This window comes from Danio aesculapii, chromosome 6 (assembly GCF_903798145.1).
Source record: "Danio aesculapii chromosome 6, fDanAes4.1, whole genome shotgun sequence".
In the NCBI taxonomy this organism is placed as follows: domain Eukaryota; kingdom Metazoa; phylum Chordata; class Actinopteri; order Cypriniformes; family Danionidae; genus Danio; species Danio aesculapii.
Genome location: NC_079440.1, coordinates 16,334,641 through 16,353,169, shown reverse-complemented (window position 1 = coordinate 16,353,169; position 18,529 = coordinate 16,334,641). Strand labels below are relative to the sequence as shown.

At 33.9% G+C, this 18,529-nt stretch overlaps 1 protein-coding gene across 2 annotated transcripts in view; it reads left to right on the top strand.

Moving 5' to 3' along the window:
* The first annotated feature begins 853 nt into the window (after window positions 1-853).
* The window catches only part of mylkb (myosin light chain kinase b), a 36,157-nt gene continuing 18,481 nt past the window's right edge, over window positions 854-18,529 (top strand). For both annotated transcript variants that reach the window (XM_056459676.1, XM_056459675.1), the window contains exons 1-7: window positions 854-1,683; window positions 5,067-5,183; window positions 5,280-5,345; window positions 10,251-10,292; window positions 10,447-10,574; window positions 14,694-14,850; window positions 17,530-17,835. In XM_056459676.1, coding sequence (XP_056315651.1) covers window positions 1,032-1,683; window positions 5,067-5,183; window positions 5,280-5,345; window positions 10,251-10,292; window positions 10,447-10,574; window positions 14,694-14,850; window positions 17,530-17,835 — 1,468 coding nt within the window. In that variant the 5' untranslated portion in view covers window positions 854-1,031. The remainder of the gene's footprint in view (window positions 1,684-5,066; window positions 5,184-5,279; window positions 5,346-10,250; window positions 10,293-10,446; window positions 10,575-14,693; window positions 14,851-17,529; window positions 17,836-18,529) is intronic.

Genomic DNA, 18,529 nt, shown 5'->3' with positions numbered 1-18,529 from the left:
TTATTTCTCAGACCTCTGTGAATCGGATTTTCACATAATTGAGGTCAATGTAAGGATGCGCATTTGGCTTCAAAGCAGCAGCAATGGAAATTTCCCTCACAATTTCACCTCTTGCTGAAGCAAAACAGCACAGGAAGCTATTTTATCTAGAAGGCATTCTCATGTTGTGTCCATCTTCTACACACACACAAGACGAGTAGAAGATTAACAGAGAAGTTCATAGCCATATAAGGCTGCCCGTGTAACATTTCAATATAAACTGTTGGAGACATGCAACTCAACTCTGATTGGTGAAGTGTATCTTCACAATTGCCCAATGAGAAGCCCTCAGGGGTCAAAAAGTTACTCTTTCAAAGAAACACCCACTCAATAAACCTCAATGCTTTATTTCTGCTTTCTTGCCAAAGACCAAAGGAACAGCTTCTTCTTTTAATGTTAAACATTTAATAAGAAAAAGTTTTTGCAGTTCGATTATGGTTTTTCCAATCAGACACAGATGATAAACTCAAGATCTTTATCTGTGTTTGTATCAAGAATGGATCAGATTCTGAAGCTATCTTTTCATCTGTTTACCTCCAAGCTCTGTTCCCCTGCATCGATGCCCCTGCACTGGAAGTGTTGCCCTAATAAGGAAATAGTCCCCACCCCTCCCCCCCCCCCCACTAACCACCCCTTTGTTGCCACACAGATATGAAATGTGTCCGTGTCTCCAATTAACCTATTATAGAATAGAGTCTAAGCTTTTAAACAATCCCATTCCATTCTCCCCACCCTCTCATATCTCTCTCCTCCCTCTTTCATTGTGGTCCAGAGGGGTTGTCCCAGGAGTGCTTTGAGTCTGGGGAACAGAGAATTCAACAGTGACCGAAAGCCACAGAAAGAGCAGGACCTCCAGTGGGATCCTAAAGAAACGTTTGCTTCATCTGGACATCCATATTCATTTACAGCTTGTGGACTTCAAGAAATTCCTGCCAAAGGAGCTTTTTTTGTATGTTTGTTTTTATTTTTTAGAATTCAGCAAAGGAAGACAGATGACAGACTTTAGGGCAGCTCTAAAACCCAGCTCTGGGCCTAAGCCGGGGTCTGAGATCAAAACTAGCACACCTGCAAAGGTTGACTTTAGATCATTGCTCAACAAAAAAGATGGTTCTTCCAAATCACCTGTGGCTACGACACCCTCAAGCCGTGGACCTTCAGATTTCAGGTCTGTCCTGAGCAAGAAACAAGCACCAGAATCAGTGAAGACTGAGGAAAAAGAACAAAATTCACCAAAACCAGCACTCAAGACACCTCAGAAGGAAAAGCAAAGTGGTGTTAATGGCGTCAGTGGTGGTGCTGTTGATAAAAAGAGTACTCTAAAGGAAAACACAACAGCAACAACAGAGAAAAAAGGCAGCATCACTGATGCAGGGATCATTGAAAAAAAGGAGAAATCCAACCTAGAGAAGAAGACAAATGATGGACAGATAACACAGACAAATGACAAAAAAGTTGTGAACGGAGGAGAAAAAGATGGAGGAAAGCCACCCATTTTCAAACAGCCTCTCAGTGACATCACTGTGGTGGATGGAGAGAGGCTGAGGTTAGAGTGTCAGGTGACCTCTGACCCCCATGCTGCCATCACCTGGATACTAGATGGGAAAATGGTGAAGCCATCCAAGTTTATTGTCTTATCACATGAAGGTATGAAAGTGAATACTTTTAATTTCAAAATACTAGAAATCTTGTATTTATTTACAGATGTTTTGATTCAAATAAGTTCATTCTAACGTGTTTACATTGAGTCTGATTTATTTAATTATTTGGGTAGTACTTTACAAGGTTGTTAATAATAGTTAATAGCATGAGCAAACAGTAAACAATACATTTATTATTCATCCAATACTTAATGGAAATAAAGTTGTTCATTGTTAGTTCATGTTAACAAGCATTACTTTGTTTTTTAATAATGCATTTGTGAAGGTTAATTAATAAATTCTGTACAATGTTTGTTCATTATCAGTTTATGTTAGTCAGTACATTAACTAATGAAACCTTATTGTAAAGTCTGACCTTGTTTTGAAAACGTTTAAATGCTCTCTTCCTAAACTCCTGACTTTAGTTTTCCGAGTTGTGCCGTAAATCCGTAAAAGGCTGAGAGGTAGGATCTGCAAGCTGAATCGTGGCCAACTGGTGCACTTTCTGAGCTCATTCTCATTGGGTTATTTGATCTGAGGGCTTAAGGTCTTTCTAACCCCTTCAAATGACACGAGAATGAGTGACAGGCTGAGTCACAATTAGAAAGTTCTGAAATAGCAATAGAGGATTCCCTCCGAGTCTAAATCAAACAGGGATGTTATGGGTGTCCCCTACAGTATGCATAATCCATCCTCTGTTGTTCAAATGATTTTTATATAAGGCATTTGCTGTTTGTTCTAACTACTAATTTAAAATGAGCTGAAACAGCACAATTCTTGAGGGTTTTGTTTTGGGACAGCTTAATTGTTTTATGTTCAATCCACTTAAATTTGTAAAAACTAATAAGTTAACTTAATTCCTTCATGTTGTTCCAACACAAATCTATTGTGTGGAACCCAGCATTTTTACAGGGTATAATAGTGCATAAATGTATAAGAAATATGTTATGAAGAACAATTTTTAAGACATACTTATTATTTGAAACATTTAATACATTAGAAATCTTACCTTTGGGAATTTATGGATTACTTTAGCAGAAATCCTCACTTTAATGAGTATTAAGAACACTGATTTTGTTTAAATCATAATTCTTTTTCAAACAATCGTAAGAAAAGCTTGTGGTCTTAGACTGTTTCTCAGATATATGTGGTGAAGTATTTATTTGAAAAGATAAAGTTGAAATTATTAGCCCTTCAGTGAAATTGTAATTGAAATTGTAATATTTACCAACAGCACGTCTAATTTTCAACACATTTCTTAACATAAAAGTTTTTAAAAACTGTTTAAAATAACAAATTTTGTTTGTCTTTGTATAATAATGCTACATGATATTTGTATTCATCTTAAAGTGCCATTTAAAGGCTTAACTAGGTTAATTTGATTAATTAGTCAAGTTGAGTTAATTAGTCATTGGACAACCGTGAAGAAAAAATTAATCCCAAAGGGGCTAATAAAATTGACCATTAAAATGTTTTTTAGGTCACACTTTATGTTGATGGTCCGTTTGTTGAATTTAAGTATATTGCATCTACATGCCAGCTAGTTCTCATTAGATTATAAGTAGACTGTTAGGTTGGGGTTGGGGTTAGAGTTAGTGTAAGTTGACATGTACTTGCAAAGATTCTTATAGTCTGTTTAGCATAAGTATCCCAAAAAAAATCTGTAAATTTACAGTTTCCGGAAAAAAAAGGAAAATAACAGCTGTTAAATTACAGAAATTTACCATAAAATAGCAGACATTAAATTACAGAAATTTACCATAAAATAACGGACATTAATTACAGAAATTTCCTTAAATTTAAATTTCTGTAATTCAGCCTCTGTTATCTTACAGTAAATACGTTTACAGCTCCCCAGCTGCCGGATTTTTTTTACAGTAACATATATTAAGCAGACAGTCTACACTGTAAAAACATCCGTAATTTTACGGTTTATTTCCGGAGCTGGGGTGATGGAAAAAAAACGTAAAATAACGACCGTTAAATTACAGAAATTGACTGTAAAATAACAGAGGTTGAATTACAGAAATTTACCAGAAATTTAAATTTAAGGAAATTTCTGTATTTTAATGTCCGTTTTTTTTATGGTAAATTTCTGCAATTTAACGGCCGTTATTTTACTTTTTTTTTTGGCACCCCAGCCGCCAGAAATATACCGTAAAATTACAGATTTTTTTTACAGTGTACTAATACTCAAATGGACCATCAAAAAAAAGTGCTACCATTTTTTATTACATTTTTAGAAACTGGATTTATTCCACCCAACCTAAAATAAATATGACTAAATAAATAGATACAATTATAATAAATACTGGGGACATTTCCTTTCCATTTTAAACATAATTTTGGAAATATTTTAGAAGGAATTAAACCTTTAAAGGAGGGCTAATATATTTTTTTCCTTCATCTGTATAAAATGTGCTAGTCATCTGCATAAAATGTCATATTTATTGATGAAAACAACTTTGAATTTGAGGCTTGTAAATAATAGATGCATTAGTCTATGCTACTTCCTCATTCAAATTCAGTTTTTACATTTACTTTGCCCAGTAAAAAATCCTGGATGCCTTATGAACTAACCTTCCATTGAGTCCATTGAACTTAGAATAAACTGACTTGCGTATCTTATAAAATTAAGTTAGAACATGATTAACTTAGTTTAGGAAGTTACAATGAACTAAAAGCATATGCTGTCATTACTAATTGATCATATAATTTTTACAGTGTGGGAAATGAAATCAAGCATTAATAATCTTTTAGGTCATAATACCTGGTATGCAGCTAAAGTCAGAATTATTAGCCTCCTTTGAATTTTTTTTTTCTTTTTTAAATATTTCCCAAATGATGTTTAACAGTATTTTCACAGTATGTCTGATAATATTTTTTCTTCTGGAGAAAGTCTTTTTTTTTCGGCTAGAATAAAAGCAGTTTTTAATTTTTTAAAAAACATTTTAAGGTCAATATTATTAGCCCCTTTAAGCTATATTTTTTCGATAGTCTACAGAACAAACCATCATTATACAATATCTTGCCTAATTACCCTAACCTGCCTAGTTAATCTAATTAACCTATTTAAGCTTTTAAATGTCACTTTAAGCTCTATAGAATTGTCTTAAAAAGTATCTAGTAAAATTTTATTTACTGTCATCATGGCAAAGATAAAAGAAATCAGTTTTCAGAAATGAGTTATTAAAACTATTATGTTTAGAAATGTGTTAGGAAAAAAATAATTGGGGAAAAAATAAACAGGGGAGCTAATAAATCAGGGGCTTAATAATTCTGACTTCAACTGTAATAGAATAAGTCTTTGCAATCTATAAGCCCACCATATAGTTAAATGCATTGTAGACTCAATTGTCTTTTAATGCTATACCCCTCGGTTTATGTCAGGTGAAAAGTGCTCGCTTACAATCGACAAGGCACTACCTGAAGACGAAGGACGCTACACATGTAGAGCAGAGAATGCACACGGTAAAGCAGAGTGTTCCTGTGTGGTCACCGTAGATGGTAAGGGTCTCTTGTAGACTTCTCATTATCCAGAATGATAATTAGGATTTATTTGATGTAAATATTGTTATGTTGGGTTGTTTCCTATTCTTATAGATCCTTCAGACCCATCAGCAGATAAGAAGAACAGAAAGAGCTCTTCTGCAACTCCCACTACAGAAAGTGAGTAAGGACACCTGTTGTGGCCCGTTTACTTGAGCTGAAGTTTATTTCCAAAAGGAAAGTTCACCCAAAAATTCAAAAGTTTGAATCTGTTACTCAACCTCATGCTGTTTCGAAATCGTATGACTCTGTTCTGTCCGCCAAGCATAAAAAAAAGATATTTTTAAGAATGTCCAGGGTGTTTTTGTAAATAAAATTAACCCTTAACTGCAGGATCATTTTGTCAATTATTGATAAAATCTGGAAACGTGGACAAGAAGACAAGGGCTTTTCTTTTTTCTGGATTGCTTTTTAAAACTGTCAGTTGGGTTTATGGAAGTGGGTGAGCGGGTCAATCAGTGCGTTTGAAAAAACTATTGGTTGGGTTTAGGAAAGGAGGAGGGTGGGTCAGTTGATCAATCAGTCAGTCAGTCATTTAGTCAGTTGACAACGGTCTCTGTGGGATTTATGCGATTACTGCAGGAATGAATGGCACTTGTGAAAAAAATCTGAGATCTCAAAAAGTGTATGCACAGCAGCCTCTGGTGGATTTGACAAAAACAAAAACTGCTAAAAATCAGAGCCCCTGGGACGTATTTGGAGCTCTCCAAAATGTATATAGAGGTAGGCAACATTTTCAGAATGAGCCTGGGATATTAATACTATTCTAATGATAGTTGACACAATGTTCGGTAACTCGCATTAAAGCATTAGTAGAGCACAAAAAGACTGTTTTTTTGGTTTTAGCTAAGTAACATTTACTTTAAAGAGTTAATGCACTTGTGAATTGTACCATACGCAATTCATCAAAGACAGTTATCTGTCTTTTATAGTTGGTGGATGATGATACTCGCATGATCTGAACAGCTTCAGAGGAATCTTTCTTTACATATATATGTGCTGGTGTTTAAAGGGAAGGGATAGTTCACTCAAAACCTTTAATTCTGTCATCATTTACTCATCCTTTACTTTTTTAAACCTTTATGAGTTCCTTTTTTCTGTTGAACACAAAAGATGATATTTTGAAAAATGCTGGAAACCTGTAACCATTGACATCCATTGTTTATGGAAGTCAATGATAACAGGTTTTCATCTTTCTCCAAAATACACTTACCGGCCACTTTATTAGGTACACCTTACTAGTACTGGGTTGGACGCTCTTTTGCCTTCAGAACTGCTTTAATCCTTCATAGCATAGATTCAACAAGGTACTGGAAATATTCCTCAAAGATTTTGGTCCATATTGACATCAAAAGAAATCGAGACTCTTTTGCAACGCTTTTTCAAATCTTCTATTGTACAATTTTGATGAGCCTGTGCAAATTTTAAAACCATTCTCTGTAAACCCTTGAGATGGTTGTGCATGAAAATCCTAGTAGATCAGTAGTTTTTGAAATATTCAGACTAGCCACTCCTGCACCAACAACCATGCCATGTTCAAAGTCACTTAAATCCCCTTTCTTCTCCATTCCTATGCTGAGTTTGAAGTGCAGCAGATCGTCTTGACCATGTCTACATGTCTAAATGCATTGAGTTGCTGACCTGTGATTGGGTGATCAGAAATTTAAATTAACAAGAAGTTAGGTGTACCTAATCAAGTGGCCGGTAAGTTTATCTTCTTTTGTGTTTAACAGAATAAAGAAACTCATAAAAGTTTACTTGAGAGTAAGTAAACAGTGAGTACATTTTCATTTTGGGTTAAGCTTTACCTTTATGAGCTGATTTATAGTGAACATTTCAATCCAGAAAAAAAAAAACAATAATTTAAAACAAATGCTTCTTATGTTGTCCCTAGTTCTGTAAAATGGTTTTACCACAGTTAACCCTAAATTCGCCTACACATTCAGGTAACATTCAGTCACGATTTCATTTTGAAAAATATTTGTCATTTGAGAAGTTGACAATGGTCACCACGCACACTCTATACATAAGTCCAACGAGGATTTCTGTCACACAGTATCTGATGGCAGATTGTTTCTACCGTGCTCGAATGGGGTGACTGTTTGTTTTGGTTCTAGCTTTTGGGTCACACTAGATCCTATGTTTTAATCCATGTGATCACGGCAGAGTAGAAAATAACCTCAGCCGATAGCAACATTAGGCAACTACATTTGTTCTTCTTGTATTTCATAAGCATAGCAAGCTCTGAGACGGTAGCTCATATTTACATTACAGTTATGCTCATAACAAACAATGTCAAAGTGATTTACAATTTGCAGCACAAAAAAGTATGTAACAAGCTTCAGAGAGCACATTGTATTCCCTAAGACCTTGTCGGAAGGGAAAAAAAACTCAGGTGTTTGAAAATGAAAGATTGGAAAGCAACAAAAAGAAGGCCTAAAATGGTAGACTTCTGTGAGCTGAAACATGTAAAGATGTGCTCTCTGTCTTCCTTCTCCCCCTAATGCTCTGTTTGGACTCTGCCGGAGTATTAGTGGGGTTTACATGTTGCATTGTTTCTTGACGGCGATCAAACCTTAAATAAATAGTGGAGGGAGAGAGCCACCGCTTCCTGGATCTCGGAGAACCTATATTTAGCATGCCCGTATAAGGGGAATTCCAGCAAGACACAGTGTCCATACAGACACCCGCTCCCTGGATGCTGATCAGGAGCGGCATGTTTCCTTAGAACGCCTGACAACTCTCAACTCTCATGCTGCAATATGACATACAGTTGAAGTCAGAATTATTAGCCCTCCTGAATTATTAGCCCTTCTGCTTTAACGGAATGATTTTTTCAACACAATTATAATAGTTATAAACACTATTTTCAACACTATTATAATAGTTATAATAACTAATTTCAAAGAACTGATTATTGCCATGATAAAAGTGCATAATATTTTACTAGATATTTTTCAAGATACTAATATTCAGCTTAAAGTGCTATTAAAAGGCTTTTTAGGCAAGTTAGGGTAATTAGGCAATTATTGTATACTGATGGTTTGCTCTGTAGAAAAAAACAGGGGGTTATTAATTTTGACCCTAAAATGGTTTTTAAAAAAAATAAAAACTGCTTTTATTCTAGCCAAAATAAAACAAATACGTCTTTTTTTCCAGCAGAAAAAATATTATAGGAAATACTGTGAAAATTTCTTTGCTTTGCTTTGTTAAACATCGTAAGGGAAGAAATAAAAATATGGGCAAAACTATTATAACGCCTGACAGATTTGAAAATAAATACTTTTATCTCCAAAACATTCATAATGTTCATGAAACATGCATTCTGTGAAAGAACATGATCAGGTAACATTGTTGGTGAAATATAAGTGTATAGTTAGCAAAGATCCATCCAAGGCACTCGAAAAATGTGGGAAAAAATATTTAAAAGCCTTTATTCACACGGTTAATCCTTAAAAACCTATGCGTTTTGGCAGGGTAACAGTAATCAGGTGTGTCTGGAGTCTAAACAATACTAAAATAATATATTAATCAACAGTCATCATTAATTTATTGAAAAAGGTGAAGGAAATTAATTTATTTTATATATATATATATATATATATATATATATATATATATATATATATATATATATATATATATATATATATAAAGATGATGCATGTTATACAACAAATTACAACGTAGATATATAGAATGAAACCACAAAACAGTATATGTAAATGTAAACAAATCAACAAGTAGTGTACAAATAAGTCAGTCTTCTCAACTGAGAATATGTTATAAACAATCAGTTGCATATGTCATTTTCCATTGTGTCTTTTGACTGTAATGTTAATATTTATTTATTTATTTATTTATTTATTATTTTTGCATAGACACCATTTTACTTCAAAATGCCCTAATATACTGTCAAGAGCCAAAGGTTTGTTTGTCTGTTCTTTTGTCTGTGTATTTTTTTCTGATTCTCAAAGTGTTACTTAGCAATTACCACAGTTTTAGTTAAAAATCACCTTTGTTCTGCTAAAAAAGTCACCCAGACATCTTGGCCTGAGGGTAATTTGAAGAAGAGCATTTTAGGTGCAATATCCCTATAGGAAAACAACAGACTGTGCAGTATTTAAATACATAATAACAAGTGTGGTAAGAACAGCTATTTTTAAACTGCATTTTCATGTGAATATATGAATATTAAACCTATGACATCAAACGTTATTTAACTAAATACTTAAAACACTTTGTGAGTCCAAATAACAAGATATACAGTTAAAGTCAGAATTATTAGCCCCCCTTTGAATTTTTTTTTTTCTTTTTTTAAATATTTCCTAAATGATGTTTAACAGAGCAAGGAAATTTTCACAGTGTGTCTGATAATATTTTTTCTTCTGGAGAAAGTCTTATTTGTTTTATTTTGGCTAGAATAAAAGCAGTTTCAATTTTTTTTTATATCCATTTTAAGGTCAAATTCATTAGCCCCTATAAGCTTTTTTTTTTTTTTTTTGATAGTTAACAGAACAAACCATTGTCATACAATAACATGCCTAAATACCCTAACTTGCCTAGTTAACCTAATTATCCTAAGCTGTATAGAATTGTCTTGCAAAATATCTAGTCAGATATTATTTACTGTCATAAGATAAAATAAATCAGTTAAATCAGTTTATAAATGAGTTATTAAAAATATTATGTTTAGAAATATGCAGAAAGAATCTTCTCTGCGTTGAACAAAAATTGGGGGAAAAATAAACAGGGGGGTTAATAATTCTGACTTCAACTGTATGTCTAAGACCTTTTTCAAAATTTCCACCAAATTCATTGTTACCGTAAATTCATTGTTACCAACATTTTAATTTCTTGTATGATAGCTGTTTTTTTTTTAGATGTTTTGGAAGGTTTGTAACAAGATGAGAATGAGTAAATGATAAAATTGTTTTTATATTTTGCTATACTTTTTATTTTCATGTTTGTGTTATTGTATTAAATTTCTAATTTGCATCAATGCATGCTCTTTACCTTCTTCAGATGAAGCCAGAATAAAAAAGAAACCAGCTCCTACCAAACAGGGTAATGGGACACATCATTGACTGTATAAGAGAGTCTTTCTTTTGTTATAAGCTGTCTTACAAAAGTTCAACTGCAGACAAAATTTCAAGATTTAAAATTCTAAGACAGATCTTCCATGAAAGTGTTGAATACAAGTCTATGTTCATGTATATAGGTTCTCCACCTCAGTTTCTGCATTTCCCTGGAGATCAGAAGATCAGAGCAGGAGAAAAGGTGGAGCTGTTGGGCAACTTTGGAGGATCGCCACCAATAACCTGCACCTGGCTCAAATTCAAAAAGCCGGTAAGAAGAGTTGGAAAAAGATGGAGAGTTTTTAAGATGACAGATTACAGGTTCCCTTTTGTAACAACGGCACCACTTTAAAACAATAAAGCAAAACCTATATTTAAGCTAAAAGTAAGCATATTAAACAATTCAAATTAATATGAAAAAAATGCAGTGCAACACAAACTTTTATAGTGTCTTTGTTAAACTTGGTTCATGTAGGCTGCTTACTATAGTAATAACAATAGCTTATTACTTATTACATGCAACTCCTAAACCCAGCCCTAATCCTAACCACAAACATATGGAAAGTGCATGTAGTTGATTAGTATTAATTTGTAATTAAATGTATAGTTGCACTGTAAAAAGAATCAATGACAAATTTGATGTCTTCTTAATCAGCTGATTATTTTAATGAGGATACTTTAAAGTCAACACAGGATATGTGCCAAAATATGTGCCCGGGACTATGTTTGGATACATTTAGTGTGTACATGACGGTACATGACATGGCGGTATGACGCCGATGTCAACTTCTGTTCCATTCCATCAGTTTGCTCAGTAGCTCACCTCGTATGGTGTCAGACTTGCAACGTGCAGTGAACTAGGGTTTGAGTTCGGCAAAGGAAACGAAATAAAGCCATCTGAAATTGTGGTAAAGACATGCATTATGGTTTTTCTCTTATAGTTTGCTTGAAAACACTATCGGTTGGGTTTGGGGAAGGGGTAGGTGGATCAGTCAATAGCTGATACATGCATCATGACAAACTGACCAGCTTCTCATCGATGATTGTGAGAAGGAAATAAAAATTTGCAGAAATGTACACTGCAGCCTCTGGTGGATTTACGAGAAAATGTGAAAATGGAAAACATGAGAAAATGTCCCCCAGTATTTGAGATGGTCAAAAATGTACACAGAGACCTCTAGTCTGGATTTATGGATTTGTGAAAATGTGGTTTCCAAAATTGTAGTCCTGGGCAAATATCTCCAATAAGCCTGGATTGTTTAAAGTTTTAATGTTTGTTGTACATTTTGTAAATGTTAGTAGGTTATATTGTATTTTGTGGGGTGTGGGTTAAGGATTATTTTAAAGAATGCAGTCTTCCAAAAAAGTTTTAGCCAGAGTCACTTATTTTGACTTTGTAGTAGTAGCAACACTGTCAGTGAAGCTTTAATGAACGGAACAGGCTCTTGTGCAAGAGATGAGCAGAGGAGCATGGGAGAATTGAACAGCTGCTACTGTTAATGCAGATTGGTCAAAAGTCGTCAAGAGTAAACGTTTCATATTATACCCCACCTGTTAAATGTAAGTCGCTTCTGATGGACACTGAGGCGCCGCTGTGTTTATATGAGCTTATCCTTTTCACCTCTCATATTGTGAGCAGACTCCACTTCCATCATCAGCATGTGAGAGGTTTATGTCAGTGGTGCTCAGTCATTTTTGCCTTTTTAATCAGCTCCAACACATTTTCCTTGATTAGCTGGTTGATATGTTATGTTTAACTTGTGTTAGTTGAGTTAAACTTTGCAGAAGTTCATCTATGCACCATGTCACTACTATAAAGTTGGGATTAAAAACTCATTGCATTCAATTGATTTGTTCTCAGAAAGAATAAAATGTAGGATCCCTTTGGTTGCTACCTGATATAACCATTCAGTGCTCTAGATAGTCAGCTTGCTGATTATTCTGGAATTTCTGTCAAACAAATGCTAATTTCACTAGTTTTTAAACATAAATTGTTTGTTCATGTACATAAATAGACATTAACAATAAAACAAGGTGATTTCACTGGAGAAAACTAAGCAGCAGTCGCAGCAGTAATTGTGCTTACCTCTGTTGTGTTTAAGTTTAAGTGCCAAATTTCTGACTTTGAAAACTTGATATTCGATAATTCTTTTTTTTATGACTTTCATGGCAAATTACCGTAAAAAAGAAGACAAAACAAAATTATATTTCTAATTAAAAGTATAGATAGTATCAACTTAAGCACATACAATGAGAAAAAAAACAAGCAAACAAAAAAAAAATAAGAACTTACCAACAAATAAAAAGGTAAATAATAATGTGGCTTAACAAAAACTACAGTTGTACAATTTGAAGCACACAATACATTCTACTTTGCACTTAGGAAATAAAAAATCTATTTGCTGGAACAAGGGCTTGGTCTGTAGTTGACAATAAAACATGTTCTTGGATATATTTCCTAAATGGGTCCCAAATTTTCTGGTTAGATGAAAGTCTAGACAATCTAATTTTTTCCAACTTTACAAAGAACAGGACATCACGGATCCACTGTGTTGGGGTTGGAGGTTTCTGATCCTTCCACCTTCGATAATTCTAAATGTGCGTGAAGGACAAATTATTCTCTGCTGGTTCCCTCAAGATTTCCCAAATGGGTTTTAATAATGGTGGTTTGCATTTTATGAGTCCAGTAGGGTTTGTGCTAAACATATGAAGAGTTTAGATGCAAAAATCTCTAAGTGCCGTCTATCTCCTTTGTTTATGCTGAGATATTTCACTTTAAAGACCAGAAAAAGGACTTATTCTTTGCCATAAAAGTGACATTACTGAACATACACACAGGAGCCTGATAAAAATCTTTGAGGAAAATGTCAGATGGCGTGTAGAGGTTTTTGCATCTAAACTCTTCATATATTAATTATATTTGGATGTTTTGCGCTACAAACCTGCGGAAAAAAACAAGAGAATCCCTCAGAGAACTCTAATGATTTAAATAGCTGTAATTGGAGTTATATTGGTTTTAATGGAAAATATAATAGTCTTTACAGGTCTCTACTGGACATGTCTCATAAAAAACCGGAGACCATTAAAATGTACTGGTTTTTAGCTTCATAATGTTTTAATGGTATATGTAGTGGACACCGTTAGAACTTCTGTGAAGGTTTTCTTTTTTTTTACAGGGAAATTACACACCCATACTGAGTATGTGAGTTTTTATGTTTATTTTAAAGATATAAGTTTTAATCTTTGGAAATGTAATCTTTGCTGTGTATATTTACCACATCTGAAGAAGAAAAAAACAGAACTTTGAGGTTATAGCCACTGGTTAAGTCTGCCATCTTGTGCCACACATAATAAGGTCCCAATTTTATTTAACCACTTCTCCCAATACTTCTCAATCCAAAACAGATAAGAAAACACCATAGGCATAATAATCATTATGAGAAGCTAAAAGCAATTAAGTACAATGATGCTCATTTACATTAATGATGTGTTAAAGCAGTGCCAAGAGTTTGGATTCTAACATACAGAAATATACAGACAAACTCAGACAGTCTGAGCAGATACATTTGAATTTGAACTTACATGAAAAGCATTTAGCTTGAATTTAGGGAGTCTGAATGAATTTCTGATGTATCCGCCATGTTATCATATGATTTACCAGCGTCAGTTTGTTCCTTTCCATTGAAAAATACTTTCCCATGGCACCCGTGATATTCTTGTATAGGCTACTGTTCTTGTAATACTAATTTAATCATTGTATACTGTTCTTTACATACTATACAGTAGGGAATTTTGCGATTGCAGACAAGAGAATGTTTTTTCTGTTGAATCACATTCATAAAACATTAACACATTGATATTTTGGATACTGTGAGCATAGACATGTAAAAAAGCTTAAATATGTGATATTAGTAAATACTTAATCAGATTTTTTTTAAGAAAGCGAATAGCGGTTTGGACCTAGAAAAAAATTTGATTATAGTCTGACCTTTTTTCTTTCTCTTCTATTGCAGCTCTATTTTTAATTTTCCGACTTATCATGAAAATATATATACATGGTTTTCCCCTGTATTTCAGTTATAATAAAACAGCTTATAAAACTGCCTCACAACACACTACATTTACTTAAGGAAAGCCAGTATCCAAAACTCGCTAGTTGGAAGTTATTTCAAGTAACAAGAGAAAAGAAAAATCCACAGAGGAGCCGTTTATTACGGAGGAAAATATGTTTTTATGTAACTTTTTAGTGAGGTGAAGTTTATATAAATATAAAAATAAATCTATTTTAAAAAGTGTTTCTAAATATAAAAGAAACAGTGAATAACTTAAAATATGGAATAAGAACAAGTATTATGTATTTGAATGCATTATAAATTCTTCTCCTTTTCAGATCCAGCCAGGAAATGGAGGCATTTCCATAGAGACCACAGAGAACAGCAGTCAGCTGACCATCGCAGCGAGTGACCAGGATCACTGTGGCTGCTACACTATAGAACTGCAGAATAAATTTGGCCTCAAGCAGGCCTCGCTCAACCTCACAATCGTAGGTATGGGATTAAACCAGGACAAGAAGTTAAATACAGTAAGAAGAGGCAATGCGGCAGATAGGATTGCAAGAAACATTGTTTTAAATCAGTGTCTATATTTGCATTGACCCTTTCAGTGATTTTATCTTTTGGTCTTTTTATGATAATTAATGGTCAAATAGAATACTATTTACAGCAGTGTTTTTGAACCATACTAAAGTGTGATGTATTATACTGTGTATTCAAATAGATTTACAATCATTTGTTAATGAATGCCAAAGAATACAACTAACATATACTGATAAACTGTAAGAAATACCATAAACTGTGGTGAAGTATAAAATACCCACACTGTAAAAAAAAATCTGTTGTTTCTATATTTTCAGTTCATTTACAGTTTGTGAATTGCATTATGGGAAGTTGATCTCTGCTCTATTGACTTTTGATGTTTAAAACTCAACTCTACTGTTTACCATAGCGACTTTCAATGTCGTTTGAAATAATAAGAAATAATATATTGAGAAATATGTCTGTAAAATGTACAGAAAATGTACTGGCAGTTTATTACAAGATTTTTGTACCATCATACAACCCATACCCAGTCAATAAATCACTTTTAAAATGTCACTTTTTTAACTTTTCAAGGTTAAATGTAGTTGGAAGAAAGATCAAGGTCCCATAATGCAATTCAAAAGCATAAATAAATGTGGCAAAATAAAAACATGAATCACAAAATATTTGTAAAACTGTTAATTTACAGATAACTTAGTAGCTTATATATTACTTATATTACTGTATACTGTACCACAACAATTATAGAATTATCACAACAGACTAATTCAAGTATTTTCCTATAGTATAATTAAAAAGCACATGTTTCTATTGTATTTTTTCATGTGGGAGAACTTTTGGGCCACACTTTATTGTTATGTACAATTAATGCTTTTACCAAGTCATTAATTCAAATTTTATCTCATCAACTACTAATAGGGTATAAGCAGAGCTAGTGTTTTTCAGCCAATGGTGAAAGGTTAATGTGACTATTTTCAATTTTATAAGGTTCCTTTTACAGCATCAACGTTGTAATGTAATTAAAATACATTCAGTTAAACAGACTAAAACATTGATTTAGTTACTCAAGCATGAAATGAGATGAAAAATCATATGAAAATGTTCATCATAAAAAACCATCAGCGGGGCTGGATCAACATAAGGGCTAGGTGGGGCTCAAGCCCCAGGGCCCACAGAAGGAGGGGGCCCTAGATTGACTGAAAAATTCATTTGTGTCATGACACAGGAAATAACTCTTTCCGTTTTGCTTTCGCATGTCGATAAAGTGGGGTATTACTTTTGGTTTTCTGCTGATTAAAAACATTGGCTCCGCTAAACTGGGGTCGGAGTGGCTGTAGCCCAATCGGAATATTGAATAGCCCTGTTTTAGTCCCCTATAAAGGTGATCAGATGTCCCAATTTTGCCAGGAGAGTCCCTTATTTTGGCACTATCGCGAGACAATCGTGAGCGCAATCTTTCCATAACATAATATAACCAAGACAGCGAAACAAATTAAATAGCCTACACAAACAGATATCTAATGTCCATCTATGTTAAGTAAATACACTCGGTTGTGGATTAAGTCTTACTGAACTGAAATTTTTATGAATGTTCACTTTGCCCCTTTTTATAAAACTGACTGGGGCTGGCTTTCATCAGACAATGTATCTGCTGAAAAATAATACAAAAATAAATATGCTAGCATTCTGCAACTTAGAAGAGCACAATTTTGGAAATTAGAAGCATGGATTTTATAGATATCCTATCATTCGAGATTTATTCTCAGCTAAAGTTCTAAAGAAACTTTTAAAGGTAAAGGGTTTATTATGAAGCATGTTTTAGCAAGTATTGCAAATATTTGTTTGTTATTTTGTTTTGGCATCCTGTTTGAACTTTCATATTATTTTTTATTAATTTTGTGGGCCTATTTAATTAAAATAGAAAAAAATTATAATAATCACATATAAATCAAATGGTGGAAAATTAGATAATAATATTACTAAATTATTAGTAAATTAATAATAATAATAACAACAACAACAACAATAACATTTATAATAGCAAAAATATATACTTTTGTGAGGCGATAAAATAAATGGGCCCCTTGGACATGCAATAGCCCCAGGGTCCAATGAGTTGTTAATCCGGTCATGACCACCAGTAGCAGCAGGCTAGCGCAGAAACTCCATTGAAAATACTGCAGTAAGATAAATTTTCCTATTCTAAAGACATGGTGGGGGGAAATGGAATTTAATGAAATGCTTTTTGTTCGGTCTGAGACCCACTTTATATCGGATATCCATCAGGCAGTGAAGATCATCGATTTTTAAAGAAAACATATTTTAAACGTGACTATTTTGTAATAGAGAGACAGTTCACTGGAAGGACATGGGCTGGCTGACTGAAAATTTTAAGTTTGTGTGCATATACCCCATTAGCTGCTTATTAATAGTTAGTAAGGTAGTAGTTGGGTTTAGATATTGGATAGGGTTAGGGATATAAAAAAGATCTTAATTATAATTACATAAACCAGTGGAAAATCTTGTGAATTGTTACTTAAACTAAAGTGTTACCAACTTTTCTAGTTAATTTATTCTATTTCATTTTGGGCTTGGTTTCTTTTTATAACTTTTTTTTGTTTTTGTCAGATAAGCCAGATCCCCCAGCCGGCATCCCCGCTGCCTCTGATATCCGCCGGTCCTCGCTCACTCTTTCTTGGTATGGACCCACTTACGATGGCGGCAGCATCGTCCAGTCGTACAACCTGGAGATCTGGAACTCGGTCGACAACACATGGAATGACCTCACCTCCTGTAACAGCACATCTTTTCATGTCCAGAACCTCCTCAGTGACCGTCAGTACAAATTCCGTGTTCGAGCTGTGAATGTGTATGGGGTTGGAGAGCCCAGTGCAGAATCTGGACCCATTAAAGTGGGAGCGGAGGAGGTTACAGGTCAGAACGAACATCAGCTTATATACCTTTTATCATTATTGATTGAGAAAAAAAGAAGCGGGGTCGAAATGTCTGAAGTCACTAATGGAAACATCTTCATGATAAATTGCAATTGTCAAAATTATTGTCTCAGCAGAAATGTTCATTATTTTTCTTTTTTTTTCAGTTTGACCATGGTTAAGCAATATTCTTTGTGACCATGATTGAACTCAGGGGCTATTTCACCAGTCTCAAATTGTCCTAAAATGTGAAATGTGGTGTTTTTAATTATTTGAAATCTGGAGTTGTACATCTTTCTAGCTCGTTGCCATGTTAGAACCCCCATCATTATCTTGTTTTCTGGAGAAACTCTTATTTCTTTTAGTTTGGCTGGAATGGAAAAAGCCTGGTCTTAAGAGAAAACCTAATTAGTTTACGTTTTTTCAGTGGCTATAATTCAAACGAAATGTACTATTTTAAAAAGAAGTCGTTGCACCAAACCAAATCCCACCCCTAAACTCATCCATCATTGGGAGATGAGCAAATTGTACTAAAATGTCCTAATGCAATTATACAATTTTTTACAAATTAGTCACTATATCAAAAAGTTACAAATTGGCATGTGAAAGCATTGGAAATCACTAAATTTTGTAAACCTAAGTTGCCTTGTTAACCTAATTAATCTAATTATGTAGATGCCATGGCAAAGACAAAA